Source organism: Vigna unguiculata, chromosome 3 (assembly GCF_004118075.2).
Source record: "Vigna unguiculata cultivar IT97K-499-35 chromosome 3, ASM411807v1, whole genome shotgun sequence".
Taxonomy (NCBI): Eukaryota; Viridiplantae; Streptophyta; class Magnoliopsida; order Fabales; family Fabaceae; genus Vigna; species Vigna unguiculata.
The window spans coordinates 2,554,533-2,570,782 of record NC_040281.1 but is presented as its reverse complement, the minus strand read 5'-3'; the positions used below and the strand labels follow the sequence as shown (position 1 = coordinate 2,570,782).

The 16,250-nt window shown below is 33.7% G+C and overlaps 2 protein-coding genes across 3 annotated transcripts; one reads left to right on the top strand and one right to left on the bottom strand.

The window, feature by feature from the left end:
* The first annotated feature begins 3,126 nt into the window (after positions 1–3,126).
* On the top strand, positions 3,127–7,495 carry LOC114177248 (luminal-binding protein 5). Its single transcript, XM_028062522.1, has 8 exons — positions 3,127–3,386; positions 4,729–4,996; positions 5,076–5,290; positions 5,397–5,639; positions 5,755–6,234; positions 6,325–6,479; positions 6,595–6,677; positions 6,773–7,495. Exons 1-8 carry the CDS (start codon positions 3,332–3,334, stop codon positions 7,275–7,277), a joined length of 2,004 nt encoding a protein of 667 aa, XP_027918323.1. The 5' UTR covers positions 3,127–3,331; the 3' UTR covers positions 7,278–7,495.
* A 1,725-nt stretch (positions 7,496–9,220) lies between these two features.
* LOC114179041 (glutamine-dependent NAD(+) synthetase) lies at positions 9,221–16,110 on the bottom strand. 2 transcript variants are annotated; one of them, XM_028065236.1, is made up of 13 exons: positions 15,684–16,109; positions 15,266–15,571; positions 14,303–14,526; positions 14,030–14,133; positions 13,793–13,927; positions 13,490–13,658; positions 12,950–13,085; positions 12,151–12,289; positions 11,715–11,891; positions 11,227–11,394; positions 10,277–10,372; positions 9,744–9,872; positions 9,221–9,630 (listed from the first exon to the last, which is right to left on the bottom strand). In XM_028065236.1, exons 1-13 carry the CDS (start codon positions 15,875–15,877, stop codon positions 9,412–9,414), a joined length of 2,196 nt encoding a protein of 731 aa, XP_027921037.1. In that variant the 5' UTR covers positions 15,878–16,109; the 3' UTR covers positions 9,221–9,411. The 2 variants fall into 2 exon arrangements, with proteins under 2 accessions (XP_027921037.1, XP_027921038.1); XM_028065237.1 differs by lacking the exons at positions 9,221–9,630; positions 9,744–9,872; positions 10,277–10,372 and adding an exon at positions 10,529–10,997 and having other exon boundaries at positions 15,684–16,110.
* Between the last annotated feature and the right edge of the window lie 140 nt (positions 16,111–16,250).

Below are 16,250 nucleotides of genomic sequence, written 5' to 3'. Positions count from 1 at the left end.
AAAAAATTTCCAAAATTTTTTTAGTTGATTATAACTTATAAACCAACTTATAGATGTAATAATAATAATAATAATAATAATAATATTATTATTATTATTATTATTATAAAATTGGTCATGAAAAACAAAACAGAACAAATTAAATTGTTTCAATTTATTTTCAATGAAAAAATAAAAATTTTCTGGCTGCTTTGTTTAAAAAATAAATTTAAAAATTTGTGAAACAAGTACGTTATAACGGAAAATAAGATCGAAATTAACATGTGAAACAAACAACTCATTTTAACATAGAAGATTAGAGTAAATTAATTTAAACAAAAAAATATTAGAGTATGAATATGATTCATATCAATTTATATAGTTTTAAAGCTTCGTTACTTGCGTTGGATATTTTTTATAAAGCATTATTGGATTTGAAAAAAAAAATTATAATTTTCTTTTTTCACCAAATTTGTTTTAAATCTAGAAGGAAAAAACAATTCCTATTTAACAAATAAAGTAATATTGATATAAAGAGTGCATGAACAATAAATGTTTTTATTAGTAAACAAATGAATTGTTTTTACATATTATAATTTATTATAGTTGTATTTTTTTTATTTGTAGTCTATATTGTTATTTTTAGGAATTAATTACTGTATTTTTTATGTACAAATAGTAATGTTTATAATGGGACTTAGTTAGACTTCTTTGAGTCTAAATATGTCTAGATGATAAGAAGAAAGATGTAAAAATAAAATTACTAAACAAATAAATGTATTATGTCTTCTTATCACGAGTGAACATAAGATAAAAAGAGAACAAAATAAGATTATTGTGAACCAAAGAAGTGATACAAGCATGAGAGTATAATATTGATCATTTATCTAAATTCATTGACTTTTGAAATTATATTTTGTCCTTTTTTTTTTCATCAAACACTCAAAAATACATATGTTTAGTGTTTATATGACTTCTTAGATACATTTAGGTGTTATCTTCTAATGATAAATTTCATGTGGTGTGAACTATAAATAATCATCACCTCTTTTACATGTAACTCTTTATATATATATATATATATATATATATATATATATATATATATATATATATATATATATATATATATATATAAGTCTCACATGCAAAGGGTATTTAGACCCAACATAACCCATCATCTCAATATCTTATTATCATTATCCACAATCCAATTTCAATTAAAACAAGTTCAAACTAACCAATAATTTAAATGACAGATATTTAAGTCAGTTGACAAATATATATATATATATATATATATATATATATATATATATTCCAATATTTAAATTCAAAAATATGACTTTAAAATCTATAAGGAATTTAGCTCCTTTCGCCTCATATAATATATTATATTACTTCTTTAAAATTTATAAGGAATTTAGCTCCTTTCACCTCATATAATATTATATTACTTTTTTTTATACACTGCTTCACCACTTAAGGCAAGATTTTAAAATCATATCGAAAACTGCTCCACCACGTAAGATTGCTATAGCTACACAGTAAAAAGCCTTATCAAGATTAGATTTTTGATTCACAAAGATGAAATTTCAGAAAACGGAAAAATTACATACAATACAAAAAACTGCATGTACTATAAAATATTCTACAAAAATGATGATATGACAAAAACTTGAACTTATTATGATGAAGTCGAATTATATAGTACTAATGGAGCATCTTCAAGAAACAAGGAGAGAGAATGGGAGAATTAGTTTTCTACTAAGTGAGAGAATAACAAGTTTTCAAAACGGTTTCTGAATTAACCTATTAAACCATCAACCTTTTAAAATAAAAATATATATAAAGTTTTTAATTTTAATTTTATCATTATTTTAACTTTTTTGTCGTGTTCTCACATTTCTTTTCCTTGATAAGTCTTTACAAATTTTGACAAACATATCTCTTTAAATATCGAAGGCAATGAGTGTATAAATGAAACAAAATTATCCGTAGATAAAATAAGTTAGTTGTATTTCTATAATAACATTTATTTATTTTTGTAATTTTTTATACTATTATATTTAAAATATCAAAATGAATAAAAAATAATTATTCAATCATCTTGCTGTTATTTTTCTCATAGATTTTTGTTAATTTTAAAATGTTTTAGTTGACTTTATATTTTATATTTGACTTTTTATTTAAAATAAAATTTCTAAGTGATAAATTACCATTACCTTAATTTTCAATTCTGGAAAAAGTGTCATGTTCTCTCTATATCATTTGTTTCATAACTTTCTCTTTTAACAGTGGTCTCATCTACTTCATCTATTTCCCACTTCAAAATTTTAAGTATATTTTATCAAATAATTTAATGCTTAAATATTATATTTTTCATGCATGTTCATCGTTTTTGACAATTATCTTTGTGAAATTTTATTTATAAGAATTTATTCTAATTCAACATAAGTATCATCCCAAGGAAAAGTTTAAGCAAACATAGAGAAAAATAATTATATCACTAGTACATGTATCATTTTTAAAATTTGATGAGACTTGTACTGTAATGTACTGTGACCAACATATAGATTAGTAATATACTTTTAAAATTTATATTATATTGTATTATTATAAAATTACCATCTAAATGCTGACATTATATTTATTATTTTCTCTTTCATATTTCACATAGAATCTCATTACTGTCACATATTAATTTTAATGATATGTATAATTTGATGTGCGTTACACTTTTTAATTTTAAAAAAATATTATAGTTATTTTATTTTTTAAATTGAATTTAACTGAATGTCATTTATATAATTTTAATTTCACAAAAAATAAACAAATAAAGTATTTAAATTCAATACTATACTATTAAGTCATAATTAAATAAAAGAAATGTTTAGCACCAAATTAACTCAATCTAATAATATCAACAATTATAGAATAACTAATAGTCATAGTACATGGAAGAACATACTAGAATATAAGGGGGATTGAGAAGGTTGACCTTGATAAGTAAGTTGAGGTCATCAAGATGAACGGCAGATATGTTCCCAACACCATAACGAATGCTATTGGCTGGAGCAACCAATTCACGAATCCTCATTGGTCCACGTCACCATCTATGACATGTTTTAGCGTCAAGCTTTAGTTAGGTTCAGGAAAAGACCAGGCTTCGCTCGAGTCTCCCTTCATCACACTACATAAAAGGCTTGTTGCTCTCGTGCCATTTCCAAACACTGAAACCATTTAAACTTTCTGTAACCTTCAATTTCTACTCTGCAATTCCAACTGAAACCGTTTTGCTTTTCTTCCAAAGAAGAGTAAGAGAGAGGAAGAGTGATTGCGAGAGACAGCAATGGCTGGCTCGTTGGCAAGCCGTTCTCTGATTGTTCTTGCCATTATATCCTTAGGTATTTCTCCTGACCTAATTACAGATCTGTTTGTTTTGCTTTAATTTTTAGCTTTTCAGCTGTTTTTGTTTCAATGCGGGAGTGAAAGCAATGCAATCAGATCTCGCTATGTTCACATATTTTGGATTTGTTTTGCATGATTTGCTGTGTTAACTATTGCCTACTGCCAGATCAGATCAGTGAGTGTAGTGAGATCTTAGATAATAGTTGTTTGTGATTTTGTAAGTCATTTTGTCGATTGATGCTGAAGTTTTGCATTTCAGTGACAGTTTTGCATTTCAGTGACGTTTTATGTTGAGAAGTATGTTGAGAAGTTACGTGTGAGTGATGTAATATGCCTTTATCTGCATCTGAAAGTTTCGTTAAAAGTTGTTAGTAGTTGTTAGTTACCTTTGCCATCGTATTCTTTTATTTAGATTGTTGATAAGGATTTTTATTGTTAAGCCAAGTGATTAGTAGTCTCCATGGGAAGAAGTTTTGTTCTGCCGCGATGCTTAAGAATTTTGCTGTCTTGTGTATTTTCAAGGTGTTGGTGTTTTTGTATTTTTTGTGTTTTTAATTTGAGTATGACAACAACATCATCATGTAGTTTCCCTTCGTAGATAGTTAGATACACTAAAAGAATAAAATAAGGAGCCGTTATGGTAGTTTTTGTGAATGGATTCATATATTATTGTATCATATAGTTTATTTTGTTTAATTTGACTCTGTTTAACGGGCATGTTATCACAATGAGTATCAGTAACTAATATTGAGAAATTCATATACGGTTATGGGCATGGTTATGGCATATGGTTCTATATGGTTATATGACATTAGTCTTACACATATAAGACCTTAGACACCACTTTTACACCAAAACCTTAAGGCAATGTTGTTATGGGTCTTTATTCTTATATAGTGTTTAACTTTGTCTTTTCTATCCAATGTGGGACTTTTTGACTCACACTTGGACTATTCCCAACATCTCCCCTCAAGGGTGAGTCCCTTGTTTTTTTCTTTTTTTCATATGGTATATTTCCCTTCAGGTGTGTATGAGTGACCCCTTTGGTTATGGTTATGCGGTCAGTCACTCCGAACCATCGGCTCTGATACCACTGATAGATTATATATATTTCTCATATACGGTTATGGGCATGGTTATGGCATATGGTTATTGGGAGATTATGGTTCTATATGGTTATATGACATTAGTCTTACACATATAAGACCTTAGACACCACTTTTACACCAAAACCTTAAGGCAATGTTGTTATGGGTCTTTATTCTTATATAGTGTTTAACTTTGTCTTTTCTATCCAATGTGGGACTTTTTGACTCACACTTGGACTATTCCCAACAGGATGTCTATTTGCAATTTCCATTGCAAAGGAGGAAGCTACCAAGTTGGGGACGGTCATTGGGATTGATCTTGGAACGACCTATTCATGTGTTGGTGTTTATAAGAATGGCCATGTTGAAATCATAGCCAATGACCAAGGTAACCGTATCACTCCATCGTGGGTTGCCTTCACCGACAGTGAGAGACTCATTGGGGAGGCTGCCAAGAATCAGGCAGCTGTCAACCCCGAAAGGACCATCTTCGATGTTAAGAGACTTATTGGAAGAAAGTAAGACATTCTCAAGCTTTTGATTCAGGTCTATAAAATTTGATGAGAACAAAGGTGTCTGACTCGTATTATTTATTAGGTTTGAAGATAAGGAAGTTCAAAGAGACATGAAGCTCGTTCCTTACAAAATTGTCAACAAGGACGGAAAACCTTACATCCAGGTAAAAATTAAGGATGGTGAGACTAAGGTGTTCAGCCCTGAGGAAATCAGTGCCATGGTTCTGATTAAGATGAAAGAAACCGCGGAAGCATTCCTTGGGAAGAAAATTAATGATGCTGTGGTCACTGTCCCAGGTAATTGGAACAAATCATGATATCAATCTTGTAATATTGATTGTTTTCAATTCATCCTGTTTTTGTTTTTATTATAAGTTATGACATTTGTTCTGTCAATACACAGCTTACTTCAATGATGCTCAGAGGCAGGCCACCAAGGACGCTGGTGTCATTGCTGGTCTCAATGTTGCTAGAATTATTAACGAACCCACTGCTGCTGCCATTGCTTATGGATTGGACAAGAAAGGTGGCGAGAAGAACATTCTAGTCTTTGATCTTGGAGGCGGGACATTTGATGTCAGTATCTTGACAATTGATAATGGTGTTTTTGAGGTTCTTGCAACAAATGGAGATACTCATCTTGGAGGTAATTATTTTAATAAGTCTTGATATGATGAAATTATTATACAGAAGAAAGAAGATTTATACCATGAAGGTTTCCTATGATGTTATCGCTTACTGTATCTGCTTCCACTTACCAGGTGAGGACTTTGATCAGAGAATAATGGAGTACTTCATTAAATTGATCAAGAAGAAGCATGGAAAGGATATTAGCAAGGACAACAGAGCACTTGGCAAGCTGAGGAGAGAGGCAGAGCGTGCAAAGAGAGCTCTCAGTAGCCAGCACCAGGTCCGCGTGGAAATTGAATCACTTTTTGATGGTGTTGATTTCTCTGAGCCACTCACCCGAGCTCGGTTTGAGGAGTTGAACAATGACTTGTTCCGGAAGACAATGGGACCAGTGAAGAAGGCTATGGAAGATGCTGGATTACAGAAGAATCAGATCGATGAGATTGTTCTTGTGGGTGGAAGCACAAGGATTCCGAAGGTTCAACAGCTTTTGAAGGACTACTTTGACGGAAAGGAGCCAAACAAGGGTGTCAACCCTGATGAAGCAGTTGCCTATGGTGCTGCAGTGCAAGGAAGCATTTTGAGCGGAGAGGGCGGTGAAGAAACCAAAGGTACCATAGTCCAGAAGTCATAAAAATTATTTATACAAGTAGATTGCTTAGCATTACATTCTCTAATTGTTTGTGGCACTGTGGATTCAGATATCCTTCTCCTGGATGTGGCTCCCCTCACCCTTGGAATTGAAACTGTTGGTGGAGTGATGACAAAGTTGATTCCCAGAAACACTGTTATCCCTACCAAGAAATCTCAGGTGTTTACCACCTACCAGGACCAGCAGACCACTGTCTCCATTCAGGTATGATTCCCTTGTTCGACTGCATTAAAGTGCACGATGCTCGTGTTTTTCTGAATCCAAGATGCATGTCTGTACAGGCAACCTTAATAATTCAATTCCTTTTCTTAATAAATAGGTTTTCGAAGGTGAGAGGAGTCTCACAAAGGACTGCCGTCTGCTTGGGAAATTTGATCTTTCAGGAATTCCTCCAGCCCCAAGGTTAGTTTCGTGCTTTCACGATGATCCTGTGCTCTAAAAATATTGCTTCAATTGATATTTGTAACTCACTGGTATGTTATGTGGTAATTGAAAAGGGGTACCCCTCAAATTGAAGTGACCTTCGAAGTTGACGCAAACGGCATCCTGAATGTGAAAGCAGAAGACAAAGGCACTGGGAAATCAGAGAAGATCACCATTACAAATGAGAAGGGACGTCTGAGCCAGGAGGAGATCGAGAGAATGGTCCGTGAGGCGGAGGAGTTTGCGGAGGAAGACAAAAAGGTGAAAGAGAGGATCGATGCTCGTAACAGTCTTGAAACCTACGTCTACAACATGAAAAACCAGATCAACGACAAGGACAAGCTTGCTGACAAGTTGGAGTCAGATGAAAAGGAGAAAATAGAGGCTGCAGTGAAGGAAGCATTGGAATGGCTCGATGACAACCAGAGTGTGGAGAAAGAAGAGTACGAGGAGAAGCTGAAGGAGGTGGAAGCCGTTTGCAACCCAATAATCAGTGCTGTGTATCAGAGATCAGGAGGAGGCCCAGGTGGTGCATCAGGCGAGGGCGAGGACGAGGACGACTCTCACGACGAGCTCTAGAGATGTTTGTTATGCTTTAGATATGATGAGAAACAATAGATTAGTCCGGAGTCTGTTAATTTTTATGATAGCTGGGAATTAAGAAATTCCCCTGCGCTTGCTTTTTTGGTGGCGATGATAAGATACTTGTGAAATTACTTGTATTTTTCTTTTTTTTTACTAGTTTTTACGACGAATCTTTTTCATCTGTATGATGACCCTGCTTCATTTCTGGTTTCCTTCTGCTTGTTTTTGTTACGTTCCTCCCTGTTCCCGTGTTGCGTTCTTGACAACAAAGTGTTCCGGTGCTAACACTTAGTTTTCGGTTTGAAGTAGTCTTAATAATTTTAATAATTCTTAAAAAATTAGCCTAGGTAATATTTTTCAAAAGCCATATTGTGAAAACTAGCGACTATCAAATCTCTGTTGGTTATTGAATTTGTCATTGAATCTTTTTCTCGAAGTTAAACAAAGGGTGCTATTATTGAGTAGGGTCAGAACATGAAATGTTTATATGGTGTCTACTACTTCTCTTCCAGCGCTTTTTGTATGTTTACTGTTAACTGTATTAATACGTCGTTGTCGATTATTTTACAAGAGAATAGATTGATTTTGTCAATTATGTTAATGCGTGTTTGATTCTGCCTAAAACTAAAAAGGAAACTGGACGTGAATTTACTTGCACAACAAACATGTTATTACTCTATGATTCGTGGGAGTCCATAATGAGATTCAAATAAGTAGAAGTTAAGGATTTATAGTTGTAAATTAATTGATTTATGTCTTTGAGAAAAATGAGGGTCAAATTTTGCACTTCTATACATCAAAATTTACTTCTGTGGATCTTGTTTGTGTTTCTTGTGTTTTACCACAATTTCACAAATTTGTGTTTCCATCGATTTTACCTTAACATAGATTTAGGAAAATGGATTTGAGAGAAAATAGAGTTGGAGGTGAGATTATTTAAATTAAGAAAAAAGATCGAAAAAAAAAATGAGAATAAAATTTAGAAAAATGAATGATTTGATAGGTCTGATAAATTGAAAAATATTTTAACTGATAAAATTAGATAGATATTATTTTACTTCGGTTATAAAATTATTTAAAATAAAATATTATTATTATAATATAATAATAATATTATCATTACTATAATAATAATAATTATTATTATTATTAATATTGCTTCGTCTTCTTGTCCATGTTTTGGCTGAGGACAGCCATTACACCGACCGTGAACACACAACGGAGTGACAAAACACCACCAGCAACCACCTCCAACCACCCTCACTCAGTAGCATAAGACTAAACGCAAAATCACTACCACCACCGCAAAGAGGATCATCACCACCACATCAGTCAGAACAATTCTATACTTTTATAGAAGTTTGACGTGTCTTTCTTCACATATCTCTTAATCATAGGGAGGACCATTTCCACTTCCTCTCCCCCAAATCGCCACTTGCAAACTCACTCTCATCGTTGGAAACAAACATAATTCAAATAAACATAGGCTTAACGATAGAATTGAAGAAAAAGAAACTAGAATTAGCATCTTATAGTAATACTTCCGAAAATAAAAAATAACTTTAATTTCTTAAGGTTTATTATGAACTTCTAAAATTACAAGAATGTTTGTTAAAAGTTCTTAAACATGAAATAATCAATGTAGAATTGTTCAGTAGGACATGTACATAACTAATCATATTTCTTCTTACATTTTTTAGGATAAACAAACCGGATATTAACTTTAGACTCCATTTGGTTACATTACAGATAGAAATCACAAAATTTTGTTTATCAACATTAACTGCCACTTGCTATTTAAGTTGCACAACACTCAAAAAAGCTTAAAGTGCGTTTTTTCTTGATTAATGGCATGATGCCTTCAATTTATAAGAATGTGATCATCATCCCTTCATTTTTTTTAATAATCATAGTTGATTTTTTACGCCACACTACTCTTAAAAAAATCTTCCTCTCATTAATCATTATTTTCCTCCAATTCGGTGAGGAAACAAGATTACTAATTAAAAATATTTTTACACTGACAGAATAAAGCTAGGTTGAAAATGTAAAATGAATTTCATCAATCCTCCTTGCGGAAATCTATAATTTATATATTTATTACATTAGGGAGAGGGGTTGAATATGATTAGAATCCAGCTTTAGGATTTCCAGAACCAGCTGCGGCGACTCCCATCCCACTAACACCATGTGATGTAGCTGCCATTGTGTCATTGGCTGCATAGTCTTTAACATCTTTAACATCCAATTCACTCACAAGTTCATCAATTTTCTTAAATTGATATGGCCATCTTGCATTGTAGAGAAACTGGCGAAGATCAAACCTATTATCATCTGGTGAATAACTCTGCGATTGATTGAAACATTAACTTTCATTAACCAACAAAAGACATAAGAATAAGCCAAAATAATGGGAACATCGGAGAGCTATCCTGATTTGAAGTGATAACAGCTACATACCTCAGCATGGTAGGAAGGTGTCAAGACAGTCATTTTGTGTCGATTGATGGAATGATACTTGAAGAAGTATTTTACTTTTTCAGCTACTTGTGATGGAGTCAATTTTGCGCCCCATCTGTAGCATAGGTTCTACAATAGTATATTACAAAACAAGTTATGATTGGCAAGTAAAATTAGACAAAATATGAATTGCAAAATTCACTCAGACTGCTAGCTTTGGATGCCAAAACTTTATTTCGCTTGAGTTCACAATATCAAGTTCAGTGATTATTCTTTCTGGTAAGGTTTTGAAAACGTGGTAGTTTGGAGGTACATGCTATGCTTTCACCTTTTGTTATAGACAGAGATTCTTTTTATTACTACAACCATATATGATACTTTGACCCTCACAGGTATTTAGATTACAGGATGTTTACGCATCCTACTACCACCCGTTTGACATCTTCTGTTCAACCACTATCATATAACAGAAAAAAGAAGAAGTGAAAGTTTAAAGACATAATTAGGACAGAATGGAGAAGAGAGAGATAAACCTGGAACATGGAAACTGGACCACAACGGAAAATTTTTCGTAGTCTTCCATAAACTGATAGTTCCTCGTAAGTCATTCCCATATCGACTTCATCAAGCTGTTCAACAAAGAATGAAGTATCTGAATACATAATTTTAAAATTTGACCATAAACAGTTTACTAATGCATATAGATAAAAGCAGCCATATACTTAAATTATATTTTATTAAGATGGTATTATATTGTTTCTTCGCATTAGCAGGCTCTGCAACACAATTTTGGTGTACAAACAAATTCTTGAAAAAACTATATTCAGTAGAGATAATGTCAAATTATAAGTAGATGCAAACTTCACTTCAAACCATTTTGTTAAGGTCGAATTATACTTAAATCATATTTTATTAAGATGGTATTAGAATCATTTAGAATCTATCATATCACAGTAAAGTTTGTTGGGTCTCAAGTCACCTACTATCAGGTTCCTCTTTAGTCCCACACTTTGAGATGTCCAATCCTGAGCTTAAGAGGGTGCGCCAAAGAGTTCAAACCGACTAGAGATAAGACTAAATTATAGTATATAATCGAATACAAACCTCACCTTATAAATTAGTTTTGTAATGCTGGATTAGGCTTATATTCCACTTTCTTAAGACCAAAAACCTAATGGCCAACTTACATAATGTCAATATATTTGCACAGCATCATTGTGATCTGAGGTTGCTGCAATTAAATTGTCTTTTGACCTGTCAGGAGTATTGTTGACAATAGTCACTCACTCTCGCGCAAAAATAAAAAATTTGAATTTCGTATTGTTATAGTTACCCTCTGGTCCACTTTAAGCTAATTCCTACGTAAGGATACACAAATACCGAATATGGTATTGCATGTATAAGCATTAATTTAAGCAACACAATCAAAATCAAAGTGTGATTCCAGATAAGTCTTAAATGGTGTAACAAAACAGAATATTACCTGACTGTAATTAGAACGTTGAGGCTCCAGTTCAGCTGTGGGTGGAGCTTCTTCAATATCTTTCAAAGATGGGTAACCAAGGTGGATGGCTGCCCATCGCAGGAATGCCCGAAGGTCCTGCTTACTTATACTACCAATAGGATTTATATCTGCTGAGCTGCAATCATACTGTAAAAAGATATAAGCTGTGATCAAAACGGTGAAATGGACCACAGATTATAGAAGGTGGAGAAAATAATTGGTAAACAGAGGGTCTATTTTAAGAAAATATTTTATGAATAGTTACAAAATCAATTCAGTTCCCTGTTTTCAAAGATTCAAGTGTTATTATAAATTTTTTGTATAGATCTATGTAATTGGGAGAAAAAGTGAAAAAGAAAAAAGTTGAAATTTTGTAATTAGGGTAAGGAAAAATGGTAGAAAGACATTTTCTTCAACCAAATTATCCCTAATAAAGAAAGGTGTAATCCAAAGCTAAATAGAGGTACCTTGGTCAAGTAACCGCGTAACCCTTCATCCACATTAGAGCTCCCTAAGACAAGGTAAAATCCAGGTTTGCCATGAACCCAAGGCAAGAGTGACGCTAACATGAAAGCTAGCACCATTCTGATTCGAGCCTGAATGTTCTGCAAGCTTAAATTCTCAACACTAGATCCACCATCAACCTGCAGAAACAAAATCATAAAAAAAATATGAGGCTTCCATGAAATAGAAACAAAAGATGCTTCAATCTTTAATAGAAAAGTGAGATTCCCCATAAAGATGCTACGAAAATACTTTAATAGCCTGTCATTCTGATATTGAGATACATTACAATACGAACATACTGTTTTGTACAAACATAACGTGAGTGACAACTTTATGGATTACAAGTTCTAGCTGTTGTCATTTATGATTGAGAGAACTCCTTCACGCTTCATTTACCTTGTACTGTGGTCGTTTTCCTGTAAGTGTCTGGAATAACGACAAAAAAGCAGACACAACTACATCAATGCTAACATCAAGATGCCATGAACCTATTTCATCAGCCAGCACCTTGGCTCGGGACTTCGTCATTTCTGAACTGAAACAAAAAGAAATTTCAGTCATCCATCACATCTGAGTGATATGAACTGATTGATGCAATAAAATGATTTCTTAGTACAGGCAAAGTGAAAAACAAATCCTAGCACTCAAGGGCTTTAGTCTTCCAGTGTTTATGTTTTACACTGCACAATAGTGTAACTACTATTGTGATTGCTAGTAGTTCCAAATGTCCTCTTTCTTTCTCACAAGAGAGCGCATGGGATTTAATAAATACTAGCAATAGATCAGGTAGCCAGGATTACAGAAAGCATGTATACGCATTCAAATTTCAAGATAGTAGTTTTAGAAAGGGAAATCTATGAGCATACTGGTCAAACTTATGTTATATCATCATTATGTTTTAATGACAAAATAATCAACTTTGTTCAAAACCACCAATATGTGACTTTAATGGGGGATTTGAAAACACAATGGAGTGAAAATAAATTAGAACCAAAACCATAATTATCGGTCCAAAAAATATATATAATAAAATTAAAAAAAAAAAAGAATGAGGGACACCTCTTATACAAATGTGGATGGAATATCAATGGAATGTAGTGGATGGAATATCAATGGAATGTAGCAGATAGAAACTTATAGAGATACAGCTAAATATTGTACAACAATAAAACCGGAATGGAAATTTATCACTTACCTGTTTTCAGATCCCATAAACACAGTATAGAATATTCTTTTAGCAAATTCTCTGCTGTCTGTAGGATACTGGCCATCCTTATAGTTTCCAATTCGTATTGCATCAGCTTTAACTTGCTCATCCCCATTTGCAATTTCTGCAAGCAAATATGACCCATGAGCCATTGATATCCAAACTACATATGTCATTGTCTTTTCCACCTTTGCCACATGAAAATATGAAATGAAAAATAAACAGGAGGCATTTGTCTTTCTCAATCTTATTTTGAGCCACCATATTTGAAGGATTTTCAAGAAGGAACTATGAATACTCATCTCTACTTTTACTCCTAGTTCAGCCATCAATCAAATACATTACCTCTTAATCCTTCCCTTAGATCTTTATACATAAGCTAGATTAGTGATCATTTTAAGCATTTCTATATTCCTAAATAAAGCAGGATGATAAATGGAATAGTGTTAATTCCAAATGCTGTCACAAGTATCTGAAAAAGAGGGTACACATAAATCTAACCACACTTCTCATTGCACTTGAACTTACCTTTCACAACCAGCTGGCACATGCATCCAACAATTGCAGCAACTGAAGAACTGTCTGCTCCCCCAGAAAGTGGAAGCAGAAAACCAGATGCTCCACTTCTTCTTAAGTAGTCCCATAACCAGCAACCAGGTCCAAATGCTATTTCCTCCTCAGGAGAGTGGTACTTTATCTATAATGAATAAATCACAATCAACTTAGCAGCTTGGATGCCTGAGTGATCGCAGTAATGTGGTGAAATAAGAATCCAAGATGTCATAAATTTTGACTATCTTCAAATTTGCAATTAAACGAAAATAAACTAACCTCGAGTGGAAGAGAAAGGCTTATTTTAAGGTTAAAAGGACGACAGAGACTGTAAGGTACATCCACTGAAGGAACCTTCGTTTTACAACTTGCTTGCTCTTGGAAGCTACTTAAAGATCCTCTAAGGCTAGCAACCTACCAATGGAAAACATGACTAAAAGAATCAAATCCAACATCAGTTATTGATACTCGTAATGATTGTGTAAATTGATATATGGAATATAATGCAATACATACCACATCTAGATCTATCTGAGCAACCACAACCTCAACATCCTTCAAAGAAAATTGAGAACCCTGAGCGACAACATCTCCATTAACCACAACACATGCACATCCATCTGTTGCAAACACGATAAATTGTAGACAAATGAGAAAAAAAAAACATAAATGAAATTTGAACAAGCTAAATGAAAGTTAAATTGTCCTTATACAGACTGCAAGAATATGTACTTGGCACAAATGTGAAAAGTACAAATATCATTCCATTAAGACAGAAGGTTTTTCTACCATAGTAAAGGCGACTTCCATCACAGCCTTGTTGATTACTATACATGTAAACCCCTCCACGAGTATCAGTGGCGCCTATAAGAGCATGAACACGATAATCAAGCTTTCTAAGTTGGTGGTGACTTCCACTTGCATTCATAATCACTTCAACCCCGTTCAATGCAAGCTCAGAATGAGGAGGATTTGAAGTAAAAAGCTCTTCACAAACTTCAGCAGCTATAGCTCTAATAATGGGAAAATGATTCATATTTAGCAATTGATAAATCTGACTAAAACATGCAAGCACTCAATAAACAAATAAAATGCATGCAAACACGCAACGCAACAGTTGAAACACAATAATTGTTAAGTGCATGAAAGAAAGGAAATGTAAATAAATCAACTGCCTACAGCATGAATGTAACGCTGATGGTTGTATCAGCCGTAAAACAGAAGAGAATACACCGTATCTGGTAACAGTATGCTTAGTACACAAAATATAAATAAAACCTATGATTTGTTTAATTTTAGGACTTATCACTAACCATCTATTATCACAACTTAGGAACCATATATGTGATTTTACTGGAAGTGGAAAGGACAACTTTTTTAGGTGAACCCATGGTATCTCTCAATCAAGGATTAATTTCTCCAGGCTTTAAAACTCATTTAAGGGATTAACCTCTTTCTACATGCCGTTTTAGACCTATGAGACGGAGGATCAAATCCTTGACCACGTGTTTAAGAGATAAAATTATATATCAACTATCTCACACCATGTTGGTGACACAACTTCTATGTAACAATAAAAATGAAACAGAAAACTAAGTGAGTAAATCGCGTATACAATGCAATGAAAAGGGATTTTACAGTTTCACCAGATCAACGTACACTTTTAAACAATCACCTTTAAAAACAATATAACAGTAGAGTGCATGGATATTAAACTCAAACTAAATTAAGTAAAACATATTTACAACTTACGTGTCTTGAAACTTCATGAACCCATAACCGAATGGAACCGATTTCTGGCCTAAAGCCTGAGAAATTTCAAAGGGCAACTGAAAATCCTCAAGCTGGTCCCTCTGCTTCCAAGCCGTGAACCATCGAAGTTCTCTGTAATTGCCATCATTTGCAAGACTCATCTTCGGTCGTATCATAACAATCTTCCGGTTCAAACAGAAAACCTGACAATTGTAGCGCTCCGAACCTTTGATAACCGGCATGCCGAAGCTACACAGAATGCCATCAGTCCAGTCTCCAAGCAGCAAATCTTTCAAACACTCCCATCTGCAAGCAACAAAGCCAATTCACAGTTTCCTTAGAATCAAAAACACTTACCATGTTCCTACGTGAAACACAGAGAGAGAGAGAGAGAAAAAAACAAAGAAACATAGCATACGAATGGTTAACTGTGTCGAGTTCTAGGAAGTGGTCTTCGCAGCCATAACCAGGAATCTCGAGTTCGGGACCGAGCCTAATGGAGGCGCCGGCTTCTTTGGCCTTGGCTATAGACTCCTTGATTTGCTTTGCGTTGCAATCGAAGTCCATCGCCCATTGATTGAGACTGCATGTAGCAACCTTCAAGAGCCTCATCGCGTAACAGAAGCGGTTTTGGTTCGCAATTTGGGGTTCCTCAATGCCGCAGATTACAATTGCAGCGATAATCGCAAGGGGCTTTTTAAAATGTGTTGTGTGCTCAGAACTTAGCTTCGATTCCACGACGCTACTTTGAAGATTATGGGTCGCATTCGTTGTTCTCTCCTGGACCCTTGGACGGGTTCTTTTGTCTCGCTTCCCTCTTCGCACGTAACTCACTTCACCAACTCAGTTTTCAAGTCAACTCACTATTCATGTTTAAGTGTACAAAAAGTTTCTGATTAAAATTTTTAAGTAAATAATTCATTTCTTTGCTGTATATTGTCTATCAAATATTTAATTAATAAAGTTTCATGCAGATTTTTTTGTG

Bases quoted from the DNA above. Each gene is read 5' to 3' on its own strand.
- LOC114179041 (XM_028065236.1), bottom strand. From the start codon at position 15,877: ATGAGGCTCTTGAAGGTTGCTACATGCAGTCTCAATCAATGGGCGATG. The intron at 14,527-15,265 runs GTAAGTTGTAAA...TCCCATTATTAG, and splicing joins TTCATGAAGTTTCAAGACAC to AGCTATAGCTGCTGAAGTTT. The intron at 13,928-14,029 runs GTATGTATTGCA...TTCCATTGGTAG, and splicing joins CTCAGATAGATCTAGATGTG to GTTGCTAGCCTTAGAGGATC.
- LOC114177248 (XM_028062522.1), top strand. From the start codon at position 3,332: ATGGCTGGCTCGTTGGCAAGCCGTTCTCTGATTGTTCTTGCCATTATA. The intron at 5,640-5,754 runs GTAATTATTTTA...TCCACTTACCAG, and splicing joins TGGAGATACTCATCTTGGAG to GTGAGGACTTTGATCAGAGA. The intron at 6,480-6,594 runs GTATGATTCCCT...CTTAATAAATAG, and splicing joins AGACCACTGTCTCCATTCAG to GTTTTCGAAGGTGAGAGGAG.